The following is a 16,096-nucleotide window of genomic DNA, read 5'->3' as shown; positions in this document are numbered from 1 at the left end:
TGAGCCCAGGAGTTGGAGGTTGCTGTGAGCGTGATGCCATGGCACCCTACCCAGGGGGATAGCTTGAGGCTCCGTCTCAAAAAAAAAAAAAAAAAAAAAAAGTTCCACTGAGGTGGGTGGATTATTGAGCTCATGAGTTCAAGACCAGCCTGAGTAAGAGCAAGATCCCATCTCTACTAAAAATAGAAAAACTGAAGCAAGAAGATCACTTGAGCCCAGAAATTGGAGGTTGCTATGAGCTATGATGACACCATGGCACTCTACCCAGGGTAACAGCTTAAGACTCTCTCTCAAAAAAATTAAATTTAATTAAAAAATAAAAGTTCTGCCAGACACACCTGTAGTCTCAGCTACTTGGGAGGCTGAGACAGGAGGATCGCTTCAATCCAGGAGTTCTGGGAAATGACAAAATACATATTGTACATATTGCACTATGCCAATCGGGTGTCTGCACTAAGTTCGGCATCAATATGCTGACTTCCTGGGAGCAGGGGGTCACCAGGTTGCCTAAGGATGGGTCAACTGGCCCAGGTCGGAAACGAAGCAAGTCAGAACTCCCATGCTGATCAGTAGTGGGATTGTGCCTATGAATAGCCACTGCACTCCAGCCTGGGCAACACAGCGAGATCCTGTCTCTTAAAAGAAAAATTAAAAAAAAAATAAAAATAGGGCAGTGCCTATGGCTCAGTGAATAGGGCACCAGCCTTATATACCAAGGGTGGCGGGTTCAAACCCAGCCCTGGCCAAACTGCAACAACAACAAAAAATAGCTGGGCGTTATGGAGAGTGCCTGTAGTCCCAGCTACTCTGGAGGCTGAGGCAAGAGAAATCATCTAAGCCCAGGAGTTGGAGGTTGCTGTGAGCTGAGTGCCGCACTCTACCAAGGGCGATAAAGTAAGACTCTGTCTCTACAAAAAAAAAAAGTTAATCTGTTAAACTGAATTGTCCTAAGTTCTTTTTGCAGGCACACAAGATCTGGTCAAAGGCTGAAGGCAACTGTGTCCCCAACTACTGCCCAACCTTAAAAATGAGCCACAAAATCCTGCCCAACCAAACCCCAAATCTTTTCAAAATAATATCTTTGGGGCAAGGGAACAGATAGTAGTTTTTTATTTCAGAAGAAAATATGCAGACTTAGGAGAAAATAAAAATGTTCATTAAAGTTCTCAATTTTGTTTTTGGACCCTATCAATTATACAGATGAAACTTCATAGAAAAAAATGTGTGTACAAAACACTATGGGATATTTAGCATGGTGAATGTGCTAGGGGGAAGAAGTAACTTCTAATCAGGGGAAACTGCTACAACCAATGGAATTATAAAGGAGTCAGCCCAGCAATCCAGAAACTTGAAGTAGAATGCTGGGTACAGAAACTCTGAATTAGAGAGGGGTTCGGTTTTTCCCGCGGTGTTTCCTTATTCCCTGCTCTGCTTGTGGACTGATAAGCTTCCTCCCCTTTTGTGGAAAGTAGGCTAATTCAAATAATAAAGAACAAGGAATCCACGTAACAAATACAAGTCATTATTTCTGGCATTAGAAACTAGCAAGAACTATGAGAGAGAATTTTTACCTTTACTATGACTCTGACTGCACTTGAAATTGATGATCCGAGAGAGAAGAACACAAAAAAGATCTTGCACAAAATGACATGGCTTACCTCATAATGGTGCCACATGACTCCAGAGGTGCGCCTGACCCATGCTTACCTAAATACCATCTGGGGGGATCTAAAATAATGAGGGTGGCAGCACCCGTAGCTCAGTCAGCAAAGCTCAGGCCACATACACCAAGGGTGATGGGTTCGAACCCAGCCCGGGCCTGCTACACAACAATGACAACTGCAACCAAAAAAAGCCAAGCATTGTGGTGGGCACCTGTAGTCCCAGCTGCTGGGAAGCTGAAGCAAGAGAATCGCTTAAGCCCAAGAGTTGGAGGTTGCTGTGAGCTGTGACGCCATAGCACTCTACCCAGGGTGACAGCTTGAGACTTTGTCTCAAAAAATATAAATTTTAAAAAATAAAATAATGAGGGTTAAAGTACAGTAAGCCTGCATCAAGTCCACATTCACAAGGCAGAAAATGAGAAAATACAAATTGTATATTTTAAAGTATATGTGTATATATTTGTCTTGTTTACCTTGTTGCAGTGAATTCTTGGCCTGAACTGTGGAAGGCAAAGATTTATTACCATCTTTGTGGATGAAAGGATAGCTTCCAAGCATCAGAAACAGCCTTAAATAAAACATAAAAAATAAAACTTGGTATTAGTCAGAAAAGTTAAAATTCAATTTTCACTTTCAGAAATTGATTCCTAACAGAAGAAAATCAAACAGGATAACAACAAAAACTTTAAAACTTACACACATATTCTCGCAGTCTATACTCACTTTCCTTATATAGTACAGATGATGCTGGGAAAAATTAGTCATTGAAAAACGGCAAAGATTTCTACTGCAGTTGGCAAAGACCGCCAGCTAGACAGGGGACCTGAGGGAGACAAGGCCAGTCAGCTCCCCACAGGAAAGGGAGGGTCAAAAGCGGCTGAGCTCAGAGAAAGAACAGAGCATTTAGAATAGAAAGGGTCACAGAAAATAATCATAGTGGTGCTAAGCCTCTTTGTCATTTAATACTTGTCAATGCAATTACAGTTTCTTAGTAAAATGAAAACAATTAGAAAAGTAAAAAACATTACTGAGAAACAGGAAATATTAGGGTTGGAAAGCACCTTAAAAGGACATCTAGGCCAGCAAAGTGGCTATACTCAGCACTTGGAGGCCAAGGCGAGGCAGGAGATAATATACTTGAGCTCAGGAGTTCAAGATCAGCCTAAGCAAGAGCAAGATCTCAGGGTTTTTGTGACAGATGCTGTAGTCCCAGCTACTCAGGAGACTGAAGCAAGAGGATCACTTGAGCCCAGGGGTTTGAGGCTTCAGGAAGCTATGAAGATGACACTGCACTCTACCTGGGGTGATAGGGCAGAGACTCTGTCTCCAAAAAAAAAAAAGACATCTAATCTAAATAGTCATTTTAATGTTAATGGCCAATGTCCAATAGCTTTTTTAAAGATCTTTTAAAGAAAGATCTTGCTTTGTTACCCAGGCTGAAGTGCAGAGGCATCATCACAGCTCGTGGTCCATGTTCCTCAGCCTCATGAGGGACTTCAAGGCACATGCCACAATGCTCAGCTAATTTTTCTATTTTTTTGTAGAGACAGTCTTGCTGTGCTGCTCAGACTGATCTCAAACTCCTGGCTTAAAATCATCCTTCCTCTTTGAGCTCCCAAAGTGCTAAGATTACAGGTGTGAGCCAATGTCCCTGGGCCTCCAGTAGCTTTTGGTACTCTCTGAACACAAGTACTCTCTGTTCTATGCTTTCCTTCTCCCAGTCATGGCCATGAAAAACTCTGTTAGCACAAGGTTAGGGCCATCCTTTGGGAATTTTTGTTGTTGTCATGATCAGAGGGTATCACCTGCAGAGGCCAAGCATGCTGGGCATACCACAATATTTGAGTGGACAATAGCTGCACAGTGAAGATCTTTCATAGGACTTGGAAATGTCTCTTGTCTCAGCCTAGTCCTTAACTCAGTTTTACAAATAAACACTAAGTATTTTTAAATATGGTTTTCATATATGCCAAATTTACCAGGATGGGAACTTCTATTTAAGTTGTAGGAAGACCATACTTTGCTTTGCTCAGACCCTTACCAAGACGTGATCACCATTTCTGAAAATCACATCACCAACAACAACGCTACATATCTTTGTCAGTTTGCACTTGCAGCGGTCTGCATTCTAGGTGATCCTGCATGTTGGTAAAATCTTCTGATATTTCTTTATGTCTTCTAGCATGGTTATACCCAGACCGTCTACACATTATAATACACTTTATGTTGTACATTTAAAAATTTCTCCTTTATATTACTGTTAGGGTATTTTACATATACAGATATGTAAAATATATGTATGTGAGCATATACCTAACATGTTTTTTACAAATAATGTATATAAGTAGGTTATACTGTTTTTGGCATTAAGTTCAGGATGACAGAAGAAACATGATGAAATATTTACTGTTTTAAAAAAGAGATGAGGCTCGGCGCCTATAGCTCAACCGGCTAAGGCGCCAGCCACGTACACCTAAGGTGGCCGGTTCGAATCCCCAGCCCGGACCCGTCAAACAACAATGGCAGCTGCAACCAAAAAAATAGCCGGGCGTTGTGGCGGGCGCCTGTGGTCCCAGCTACTTGGGAGGCGGAGGCAGGAGACTCGCTTGAGCCCAGGAGTTGGAGGTTGCTGTGAGCTGTAATGCCACGGCACTCTGCCCAGGGGGACAGCTTGAGGCTCTGTCTCAAAAAAAAAAAAAAGAGATGAATCTCACAGGGTGCAGAGCCTCTGGCCCAAAGTCTCATGATCTTTCTGAGTCTGTGTTCAAACTCCCAGGGTTTCCTACTCTGAAGCATATACATCATCACTTCCCCAGAGAATTCCAGAATCTGACCTGGAATCAACACGCACTGCAGTTTATAGAATCCCTTTGCGAAAGATTGTATTAGCAATGCCTCTAGGCTTCTGACACCTTTCTTGTTACTCCACAATAATTCAAAAATGAAGTGTCTGATGAGTTCCATCTGCAAATATTCTCAGGACCCTTGTATGTACCTCCAGGAAACTGGAGCTCATTTAGAGCAGCTGTTCCCTCAATTCCACCCCCCCCCCAACTAGGGCAGTAGCTTATTTTGTTTTAAAATGTAAAATTAAACCACTTTAATTGAATATAGAAATAGTAAGGTAAATATAAAGTCCAGAACAAGGAAATAAAACATTTCTCATTGGAAAAGCAAGCCTAGGATGCCAAAGGAAAGTGGACAATCTGATATTGACACAGATGATGACAAAAGTGAAACGCACAGACTGTGCTGGCCCTACACAAATGGTGAGGTTGGCCTGGGGTTTGAGAGGGTTTTTCTTTTTCCCCCACTACTCCCCTTTTGGCCCTGATGGGAGGCAGCTTTAGTATGGAAAAAATAAAGAGATAGAAACTTGGTTGTTACAATATCAAAATGCTGAGAGGCGGTTAATATTGAACCAGTCTGCAGTCATCCCTATCCCCACCATCCACATCTCAGCCCCTTTTGTCTCCAACTTTCAGAGAAAAACAAAACAAAACAATAAAAACAGAGGTAACAACATCAACTCCCTGTAGTATTGATTTGGTTTCTTAGTGGGAAGCACTGATTTTGCTAACATTTACATTCTTCCTGCCCATCCCTATTTTGTTCTTGAACGTTTCACGCTGTAATCTTTTAACGAGGATACTCTACATATCACAAATTAATTTTTATTAGGACCAGAAATGAGTTGGGCAGGGGTCTTCCTAGATGAGTTACAATAAAGAGCTTTCCAGTGAGCATGAAGCCAAACGGAAAAGTCTTCGAAACTTATCTAGGTACCCAAGGTAGTAAATGGCAGTATGAGATGAAACTGCCCAGATGTGATCACCTTCAGGACAGCTGCTCTTTGCCTTTAATCCCTTTCTCAGCTATCATCTATGATTGGACTTTGGCGATTATAAGGATGAGAAAGACAAGGCTTTCAAGTTTTTGCTATCTCATGACTTTTAAAAATTCCACCTCAGGGTGGCGCCTGTGGCTCAGTGAGTAGGGTCCTGGCCCCATATACCAAGGGTGGTGGGTTCAAAACAGTCCCTGACAAACTCCAACAAAAAAATAGCCGGGCGTTGTGGTGGGTGCCTGTAGTCCCAGCTACTCAGGAGGCTGAGGCAAGAGAATCTCCTAAGCCCAAGAGCTGAAGGTTGCTGTGAACTGTGACGCCACAGCTCTCAACGGAGGGTGACAGAATAAGACTCTGTCTCTTAAAGAAAAAAAAATTTTGGCTCAGTGCCCGTGGCTCGAGGGGCTAAGGCACCAGCCATATACACCTAAGGTGGTGGGTTCAAATCCAGTCCGGGACCACCAAACAATGATGGCTGCAACCAAAAAATAGCTGGGCGTTGTGGCAGGCGCCTGTGGTCCCAGCTACCTGGGAGGCTGAGGCAGGAGACTCACTTGAGCCCAGGAGTTGGAGGTTGCTGTGAGCTTTGATGCCACAGCACTCTACCCAGGGGGATAGCTTGAGGCTCTGTCTCAAAAAAAAAAAAGAAAAAAGAAAAAAAAACTTCCATCTCATATGCTTGAAAAGAGAGAAGCTGACTCACGCCTCCAATCAGTCTGATAATGTAAGAGGTCTTATCTGCATTTGTGTCTCAGCAAACATAGGGCTTACCCTTCTAGTAAATCATTAGACAAGGACCACTTAATGGCAAAAGCTCAACTCTACCCATGGAGGCACATACATAAAACAGCTTAAAAGGGGCCACTAGGGATTTCATTTGATTTAAATCTCAGCGACTAGCTAGCCATTTGAAACAAAACTTTATATGCTGGGCTCGGCGCCTATGGCTCAAGTGGCTAGGGCACCAGCCACATACACCTAAGGTGGTAGGTTTGAATCCAGCCCGGGCCCACCAAATAACAATGACGGCTGCAACCAAAAAATAGCCGGGTGCCTGTGGTCCCAGCTACTTGGGAGATGGAGGCAGGAGACTCACTTGAGCCCAGGAGTTGGAGGTTGCTGTGAGCTGTGATGCCATGGTAGTCTACCCAGGGGAACAGCTTGAGGCTCTGTCTCAAAAAAAAACCAAAAAACTTCATATGCTGTACCAAAATAATTCTTGGATCAATTTAAGATTTAAATGAAAAATATACTGGAAGAAAATTTAAATTAATTCCTTTAAATCTTTGGGGCCTACCTAGACATGGCACTAAAGCCATGGTTTGGCCACATAAAAGTTTAAAATTCCTGCATACAAAAACATGATTGAGGACAAACGGATGCTATGCATGCCCTATAAAATGGCATCAGCTACTGAAAATACACCTTGGAGAAAAATTAGACAAATGTTGAATACTACATATAAAAAAATACTCATAGCATATGTCACAAACAAATGACAGATTTATTTTTGTGAAATATTTAATACACACAAAAAGAACAATGTACATTGTTTTGCATTTGTAGATTATAATACACAATAATAAAGCAAACACCTATAAACTCATTATCCAAAGAAACCAAACTTTACCACCATTAAAGCTTCTTTTTTTTGAGACAGAGCCTCAAGCTGTTGCCCTGGGTAGAGTGCTGTGGCATCACAGCTCACAGCAACCTCCAACTCCTGGGCTCAAGCAATTCTCCTGCCTCCGCCTCCCAAGTAGCTGGGACTACAGGCGCCTGCCACAATGCCCAGCTTTTTTTTTTTTTTTTTGGTTGCAGTTGTCATTGTTGTTTGGCGGGCCCAGGCTAGATTGAAACCCACCAGCTCAGGTGTATGTGGCTGGCATTTTAGCCACTTGAGCCACAGGTGCTAAGCCACTGAAGTGTCTTGTGTGCTTTTTTCCTGCCCTGTCCTTTCCCAACCCCCTCTCCCCAGAGGGAACCACTTTCCTAATTGTTTACTTATTGTCCCCTTGCTTTTCTTTATTGTTTTATCACATGTGTATAACCCTAAGCAATCTATTTCTTTTTGGTTTAAGACGGAGCCTCAAGCTATCCCCCTGGGTAGAGTGCCATGGCATCACAGCTCACAGCAACCTCCAATTCCTGGGCTCAAGCGAGTCTCCTGCCTCAGCCTCCCACGTAGCTGGGACCACAGGTGCCCATCACAACACCCGGCCATTTTTTGGTTGCAGCCGCCATTGTTGTTTGACGGCCCGGGCTGGGGATTCAAACCTGCCACCTTAGGTGTATGTGGCTGTTGCCCTAGCTGTTTGAGCCACAGGCGCCGAGCCAGCAATGTATTTCTTATTTTGCTGTATTTCTTATTTCTGAACTTTCTCAAAATTTCTTAAATATTCTTTTGCAATTTGCCTTTTTCTATTCAACATGTTGGTAGGTTATGTCATGAATATTAATAGTTAAGAGTCCACTCAAAACAGGAATACAGTACAGATCACTCTTCTATATATTATATATAAACTATATTACATAATATATAATATTATACAGGCATACCTCAGAGATATTGTGGGTTCAGTTCCAGACTACCACAATAAAGTCATACAACTTTTTTTTGTTTCCCAGTGAAAATGAAAGTTACGTTTAAACTATACTATAGTCTATTAAGTATGTAATAGCATCATGTCTAAAAAATGTACATACCTTAATTTAAAAATACTTTATTTTTTTGAGAGAGAGTCTCATTTTATTGCCCTCAGAGTGTTGTGGCATCATAGCTCACAACCTCAAACTCTTGGGCTCAAGTGATTCTCTTGCCTCCGCCTCCCAAGTAGTTGGGAATATAGGAGCCCATCACAATGCCTGGCTATTTTTAGAGACAGGGTCTTGCTCTTGCTCAGGCTGGTATTGAACCTGTGAGCTCAGTCAATCCACCCGCCTTGGCCTTCCAGAGAGCTAGCTAGGATTACCGGGTGTGAGCCATAGCGCCCAGCTAATTTAAAAATACTTTATTGCCAATAAATGCTACCAGTCATCAGAGCCTTCAGTGGTGGAGGGTCTTGCCTCCTCGTTAATGGCTGCTAACTAACAGAAAGTGCTTGCTAACAGATGAGGTGGCTGAGGCAATTTCTTTTTTTCTTTCTTTTTTTGAGACAGAGCCTTGGTAGAGTACTGTAGCATCACAACTCACAGCAACCTCCAACTCCTGGTTTTAAGCGATTCTCTTGCCTCAGCCTCCCAAGTACCTGGGACTATAGGTGCCCGCCACAATGCCTGGCTACTTTTTTTTTTAGTTGTAGTTGGCATTGTTGTTTGGCAGGCCTGGGCTAGATTTGAACCCGCCACCTCTGGTGTATGTGGCTGGCGCCTTAGCTGCTTGAGCTACAGGTGCCGGGTCAGCAATTTCTTAAAATAACAGTGATGTTTCACCACATTGACTAACTCTTTCATAAAAATATTCTCTATATAATGTGATGATACTTGATAATATTTTACCCAGAGTAGAACTTTTCAAAATTAGAGTCAATCTTCTCAAACCCTGCTGCTGCTTTATCAACTAAGTATATATAATATTCTAAATCCTTTGTTGTTACTTCAACAATGTTTATAGCATCTTCACAAGGAATAGATTCCATCTCAAGAAACTGCATTCTTTGCTCATCTATCAGAAGCAACTCCCTGTCTGTTCAACTGTGATCATGAGACTGCAGCAACTCAGTCAACTTTCAGGCTCCATTTCTCATTGTAGTTCTCTTCCTACTTCTACCACATCTGTAGTGACCTCCTCCACTAAAGTCTTGAGCCTCTCAAAGTCATCCACAGGGGTTGGAATCAACTTCTTCCAAATGCCTGTTAATGATGCTATTTTGACTTCTTTCCATAAATCATGAATGTTCTTAATGACATCTAGAGTGATGACTCCTTTCCAGAAGGTTTTCACCTTACTTTTCCCAGATCCACCAAAGTAATCACTATCTATGGCAGATACAGCCTTAAAAAATGTATTTTTAAAATAATAAGACTTGAGTGGCACGTGTGGCTCAAAGGAGTAGGGTGCAGGCCCCATATGCTGGATGTGGTAGGTTCAAACCCAGTCCCAGCCAAAAACTGCAATAAATAAATAAATAAATAAGACTTGAAAGTTGAAATTACTCCTACAGAATGGATGTTGTATTAGCAGGCATAAAAATAACAAATAAATGAATAATAGTAACAACAACAGGCTAATAAGCCACAGCTAATGTTTACTGAGTGCAATGTGTCAGGCATTATGATAAATGCTTAGGAAACGTGTATTACCTATCTCACTTAATCCTTACACTAACCCTAAGGTGGATACTGATATCCTTACTTGGCAATAAAGAAACTGAGGCTCAAACAGAGGTTAAGCTGGCACTCAAGATTCCAAGATTTCCTTTACCACCATTTGCCTAAGAGCTTTACCAGAAAGTTATATAGCTTACAGTTAAATGTTCTATGGATACCTTACTACTTTTGTTATTGTTATTTAGGTGGAGGTTGGGTATCACCCATTAAAAAGTTATTCAATTCAATAGACTTAAAATTAGGGCTGGGCACAGTGGCTCACGCCTGTAATCCTAGCACTCTGGGAGGCTGAGGCGGGTGGATCACTTGAGCTCATGAGTTCGAGAACAGCCTGAGCCAGAGCAAGACCCTATCTCCAAAAATAGCTGGGTGTTGTGGCAGGCGCCTGTAGTCCCAGCTACTTAGGAGGTTGAGGCAAGAGGATTGCTTGAGCCCAAGAGTTTGAGGTTGTTGTGAGCTATGATGCCACAGCACTCTACTGAGGGCAACAAAGTGAGACTCTGTCTCAAAAAAAAATTGACTTAAAATTAATGTGTCTATGCTCTACAATGCAGAAATGTGGAAATCTTGACTGCCCTTTCCAACATGTGTTGTATCAGACCTCAAATGGTTTTTATTGTTCTTGTTATTTTATTTTTTTCCCTTATAGACAAGGTCTTTCTCTGTCACCCATCACTGGATTACAGTGGCACAACCATAGTTCACTATAACCTTGACTTCCTGAACTCACCTCAGTCTTCTGAGTAGCAGGGACTACAGGGGTGAGCCAACCACACCTAGCTAATTTTTAAATTTTCTGTATAGACAGTGTCTTTCCGTGTTGCCTTGGTTGGTCTCAAACTCCTGGACTCAAGTGATCCTCCTGCCTCCACTTTCCAAATTGTGGGATTACAGGTGTGAGCTATCACACCTGTTTTTTTTTGTTTAAGGAAAATCTTGGTTCCGGCCACAGCTACTTTTCTTCCCACCTGTGTTGGAGGTAAGTCAGCCTTCTGTTCAAGCATCTCACCTCATGATGCTTCTTAACCTCCATGAAAAGTTGTCAACTCCACCAATTATGAAAGCATATGGGGCTTGGCGCCTGTGGCTCAAGTGGCTAAGGCGCCAGCCACATACACCTAAGGTGGCAGGTTCGAATCCAGCCCAGACCTGCCAAAAAAAACAATGACAGCTGCAACCAAAAAATAGCCAGGCGCCTGTGGTCCCAGCTACTTGGGAGGCTGAGGCAGGAGACTCGCTTGAGCCTAGGAGTTGGAGGTTGCTGAGAGCTGTGAAGCTACGGCACTCTACCCAGGGGGATAGCTTGAGGCTCTGTCTCAAAAAAAAAAAAAAATGAAAGCATATGGATTTATACCTGAACACAGATTACTTGCTCTCCACAGCACTCACCAAAATGTAATTTGAGAAAGTATTTACAGAGACTGTTCAGTCCCATCATGTTGAATTCTCTTCAGTACCAGCCTAAGGGACACCTCTTGCCTGACATCCCTGGTGGCTACGGCAGATCATAAACCACACTGCCACCTGACAGATTTCTTAGCAGTTTTAATCCTCAGCTGTTGCAAAAATAAATATAACACACTGGATAAAAATTCAGTGGCCAATCCATGATGGTTTATAGGACACCAGGTTGGCAGGACACATTAAGTGAGAACCACAGTTTCAGTCTCTAAAATATATCACTCCACTGAGCTGACTCTCAGAGCAGTGCACTGGACCAGCCTCGTGCTCATCCCAGCCACAACCATCACCACCATCATCACCCCACTGCACATACTCTTTACCAAACTGTTTACTGGCACTATGTAGTCTCTTAGCAAGGAACGTCATAGCTTTGTAAAGTTGACTGCTGTTTTGTTAGGATGTCAAAATGATCATTTTCTATTCTATATGCTATCAAGACCCATTAAGACAATTTTCTCTTTGGTCTCAGTACTGGAACAGTTGTTTCTCCCAAGCAACTCGATTTTTTAAGGTATTAACAGGAATCATATTCCTTCTTTACTTGGGCTGCTAGAAAGCTCAGAATAAAATCTATATGGCTCAGGCAGTGCCTGTGGCTCAGTGGGTAGGGCGCTAGCCCCATATACCAAGGGTGGCAGGTTCAAATCCAGCCCTGGCCAAACTGCAACAACAAAAAATAGCCGGGAGTTCTGGCAGGCACCTGTAGTCCCAGCTACTCAGGAGGCTGAGACAAGAGAATCACCTAAGCCCAGGAGTTAGAGGTGGCTGTGAGCTGTGATGCCATAGCATTCTACCAAAGGCAATAAAGTGAGACTCTGTCTCAAAAAAAAAAAACAAAACTGTATGGTTCATCTCTCAAATTTTTCTTTGCTCTGATTTCTTTACTTGTTTTTATGTCATATGGTATATTATGAAAGATACCTTAAAAACATTTTGGAACAAAATGAGGTATAAATAAACAACAAATCATTCTCATTTTAGTAGTTATTTAGGCTGTTTGCAACTTAGAGATGGATTCTCACCAGACTGGAGTGCAGTGGCTATTCATAGGCACGATCATAGCTCACTGCAGCCTCAAACTCCTAGATTCAAGCCATCCTCCTGCCTCAGCCTCCCAAGTAGTTGGGACTATAGGCTCAAAGCCATTGCATTGACTTGTTTGCAACTTTTTATTATTATAATATTAAGATAGAAATCTCTAGTAGATTTTTATCCTTTTTTTCTTTGGTCTTAACGTAATTTTGACTTTTTTCTTAAAGGATCCTACGTATTTCTTGTTAGGGGTGCTATTCATGAATAGGATCTTCTTGCCCATTAATTTTTCTAACTAGTCATTGCTCTATGGAAGGGTTTATTCATTTTGGTATCTTTATTATATGTTCGACTGTCTTCTTAAAGTCTTTTTGATCTTAATGGATTTTCAGTTGATTTTCTAGGTGGTTTTTTTACAACCTTAACATACAATAATAAAATTCCTTTCTTGAAACGGTACTCAATCTGTCTCTCATTTTACTGTATTAGCTAGAACTTCCAGAACTATACAAAACAACATTCTCGTTTGTTCCCATTAGAAAATGCCTCTTAGAACACAATGCTGATTGTTAGATTGAAACATTCTTTTATATTAATAAAGCATTTTAATTTTTATAATTTTTGAAAGTCAGGGATATGCTCTGAATTCTGAGTTTTATTATTTATCTTATCTGACAGACTAATGAGATATGTTAACACATCTTCCTAATTTTAAACCATCCCTTGATTCGCAGGATAGACTCTAGGTGGTTGTGGCAGACTATTCTTTAAATGTACTGTACTACTGAATTTGCTTTGCTCATATTTAATTTTATATGGTAGGCATTGGAATATAGAGATAAAAATGAAATGGTCACAGGATGGAGCCCATAGCAAAGTGATCACGGTGCTGACCACATACACTGAGGGTGGTAGGTATGAACCTGGCCTGAGCCAGCTAAACATCAATGACAACTGCAACAAAAAAATAGCTGGGCACTGTGGTGGGCACCTATAGTCCCACCTACTTGGGAGGCTGAGGCAGGAGAATTGCTTAAGCCCAAGAGTTTGAGGTTGCTGCGAGCTGTGACACCACAACACTCTACTGAGAGCGACAGAGTGAGACTCTGTCTCAAAAAAAAAAAAAAAAAAGGAAATGGTCAGGTGGTGAAACTATTCTGTACTATACATATTGTAATAGCATACAGTATATGTGACATTATGCATTTGTCAAAACTTACAGAATTATATAACACAAAGCATAAAACTTAATGGAAAATATATGTAAACTATGGACTTTAGTTAATAATATGTCAATATTGGCTTATCAATTGTAACAAATGTGCACAATAAAGCAAAATGTTAATAATGGGAAATTGTGTAGAGGGGAGAAAGGGAACTCTCTGTATTTTCTGCTTAATTTTTCTGTAAACCTAAATTACTCTAAAACATAGGGTATAATCATCATCATCATCATCAACTGGGAAAAAGTTATTAAAAACAAAAAGTTATTAACTGGCTTGGCACCCCACAGCTCAGGCTCTCTAAATACTCTTTTAAAGTTTTTTTGTGGAAGAAAAAAAAAGAAATGAAATGAATAGTTCTGTTCTCATGTCTTGAGGCAATAAAGGCTTCCTTCAAAGAATGATGATAGAATAAAAAAGATTTAGGCTTGGTGCCTGTAGCTCAAGCAGCTAAGGCACCAGCCATACACACCAGGGCTGGCAGGTTCGAATTCAGACCGGGCCTACCAAACAATGATAACTACAACCAAAAAATAGCTGGGCATTGTACCAGGCACCTGTAGTCCTAGCTCTGAATCACTTAAGCCCGAGAGTTAGAGGTTGCTGTGAGCTGTGATGCTATAGCACTCTACCCAGGGCAATAGCTTGAGACTCTGTCTCAAAAGAAAAAAAAAAAGAATATAAAGATTTATAACAGAGCTTTTTTTTTTCCATTTTCTGGCTGAGGCTGGGTTTGAATCCACCACATCCGGCACATGGGCTGGCACCCTACTCCTTTGAGCCACAGGCACTGCCCAACAGAGTTTTCTTTTTGTCTCACTTTGTCACCCTCGGTAGAGTGCCATGGCGTCACAGCTCACAGCAACCTCCAACTCCTGGGCTTAGGCGATTCTCTTGCCTCAGTCTCCCGAGAAGCTGGGACTACAGGCAACCATCACAACGCCCAGCTATTTTTTTGTTGCAGTTTGGCCAGGGCTGGGTTTGAACACACCACCCTGGGAATATGGGGCTGGCGCCCTACTTATTGAGCCACAGGCGCTGCCCTATAACAGAGCTTTCTGTAGATAACATTCAGAGTGGGGAAGGATGGTAAATTATTGTTTTTCCATTTGTGGTTTTTAAAATCAAGCTATAGGTTAAGAAAAGAAATAACAGGCTCAGCAGCTGTGGCTCTAGAGGCTACAAGGCCAGCCACATACACCTGAGCTGGGGGGTTCAAATCCAGTCTGGGCCTGCCAAACAACAATGACAGCTGCAACCAAAAAATAGCCAGGCGTTGTGGCAGGCACTTGTAGTCCCAGCTACTTGGGAGATGGAGGCAGGAGAATTGCTTGAGCCTAGGAGTTGGAGGTTGCTATGAGCTGTGATGCCATGGCACTCTACCCAGGGCCACAGTTTGAGGCTCTGTCTCAAAAAAAAAAAAAAAAAAGAAAGAAAAGAAATGAAATAATAACTAGAAAAGAATAAAAAGTATCAAAGATCACATAGTATGGATATTATATCACAAAACTTTTGTATAAATACATTTAATAAGTACATATATTTGCTCTGAAATAAAATATTTCTTATTGTGACTCTTGATTTAAAAATGTGAAAGATTGGGCGCAGTGGCTCATGCCTGTAATTCCAGCACTTGGGAGGCCGAGGCAGGTGGATTGCCTGAGCTCACAGGTTCGAGACCAGCCTGAGCCAGTGCAAGACCTCGTCTCTAAAAATAGCTAGGCACTGTAGCAGATGCCTGTAGTCTCAGGCAGCCAAGGTCTGCCAAACAATGACAACTACAACAAAAAAATAGCTGGGTGTTGTGGCGGACAACTGTAGTCCCAGCTACTTGGGAGGCTGAGGTAAGAGAATTGCCTAAGCCCAGGAGTTTGAGGTTGCTGTGAGCTATGATGCTATAGCACTCTACCAAAGGTGACAAAGTGAGACTCTATCTGAAAAAAATGTGAAAAATACTGGTAAAAGGTATACTCAGAATTCAGAGAAGAATTTACAGAGGTAATACTTGAACTTAGGACAACTAGGACACATGCCTGACCTCATGGACAACTCTGAAGGTACTATTACTAATAGTACAATGGACCATATGTATATGCTCAACTATAGGAGCCAAGAAGAACATGAACAAAGGGAAAGAGCCCTAGTGAAAGGGACCAGTCCAGTGAAGGCACAGAGGAGGGACAGTGGGTTCAGGAAACACGGCATATGCTGCTTAGTTAGAGGTCAAGTAGGAGACAGGGCTGGAAAGGCAAATGCGGTAAGATGAGAAAGGCCTTGAATGTCACGTCAAAGGGTTCAGACTCTTTCACTGGTGGGCTGAGGTAGTGTTTCTCCAACCGAAGCTCATGAATTAAGAATTCAAATTACTAGCTCGGCGCCTATAGCTCAACCAGCTAAGGCGCCAGCCACGTACACCTAAGGTGGCGGTTCGAATCCCCAGCCCGGACCTGCCAAACAACAATGATGGCTGCAACCAAAAAAAAAAAAAAATAGCCGGGCGTTGTGGCAGGCACCTGTGGTCCCAGCTACTTGGGAGG

At 42.0% G+C, this 16,096-nt stretch overlaps 1 protein-coding gene across 1 annotated transcript in view; it reads right to left on the bottom strand.

Moving 5' to 3' along the window:
- The window catches only part of UBOX5 (U-box domain containing 5), a 100,664-nt gene that overhangs the window by 55,696 nt on the left and 28,872 nt on the right, over positions 1 to 16,096 (bottom strand). Inside the window, exon 2 of the mRNA XM_003788056.3 lies at positions 2,138 to 2,232. Within this exon, the coding sequence (XP_003788104.1) occupies positions 2,138 to 2,191 (54 nt within the window). The 5' untranslated portion in view covers positions 2,192 to 2,232. The remainder of the gene's footprint in view (positions 1 to 2,137; positions 2,233 to 16,096) is intronic.

Source organism: Otolemur garnettii, unplaced genomic scaffold (genome assembly GCF_000181295.1).
Source record: "Otolemur garnettii isolate 467f Iridium unplaced genomic scaffold, OtoGar3 scaffold00025, whole genome shotgun sequence".
Lineage (NCBI taxonomy): Eukaryota > Metazoa > Chordata > Mammalia > Primates > Galagidae > Otolemur > Otolemur garnettii.
Note: the sequence above shows the minus strand (reverse complement) of the source record. Positions and strands in the feature narration are given on the sequence as shown.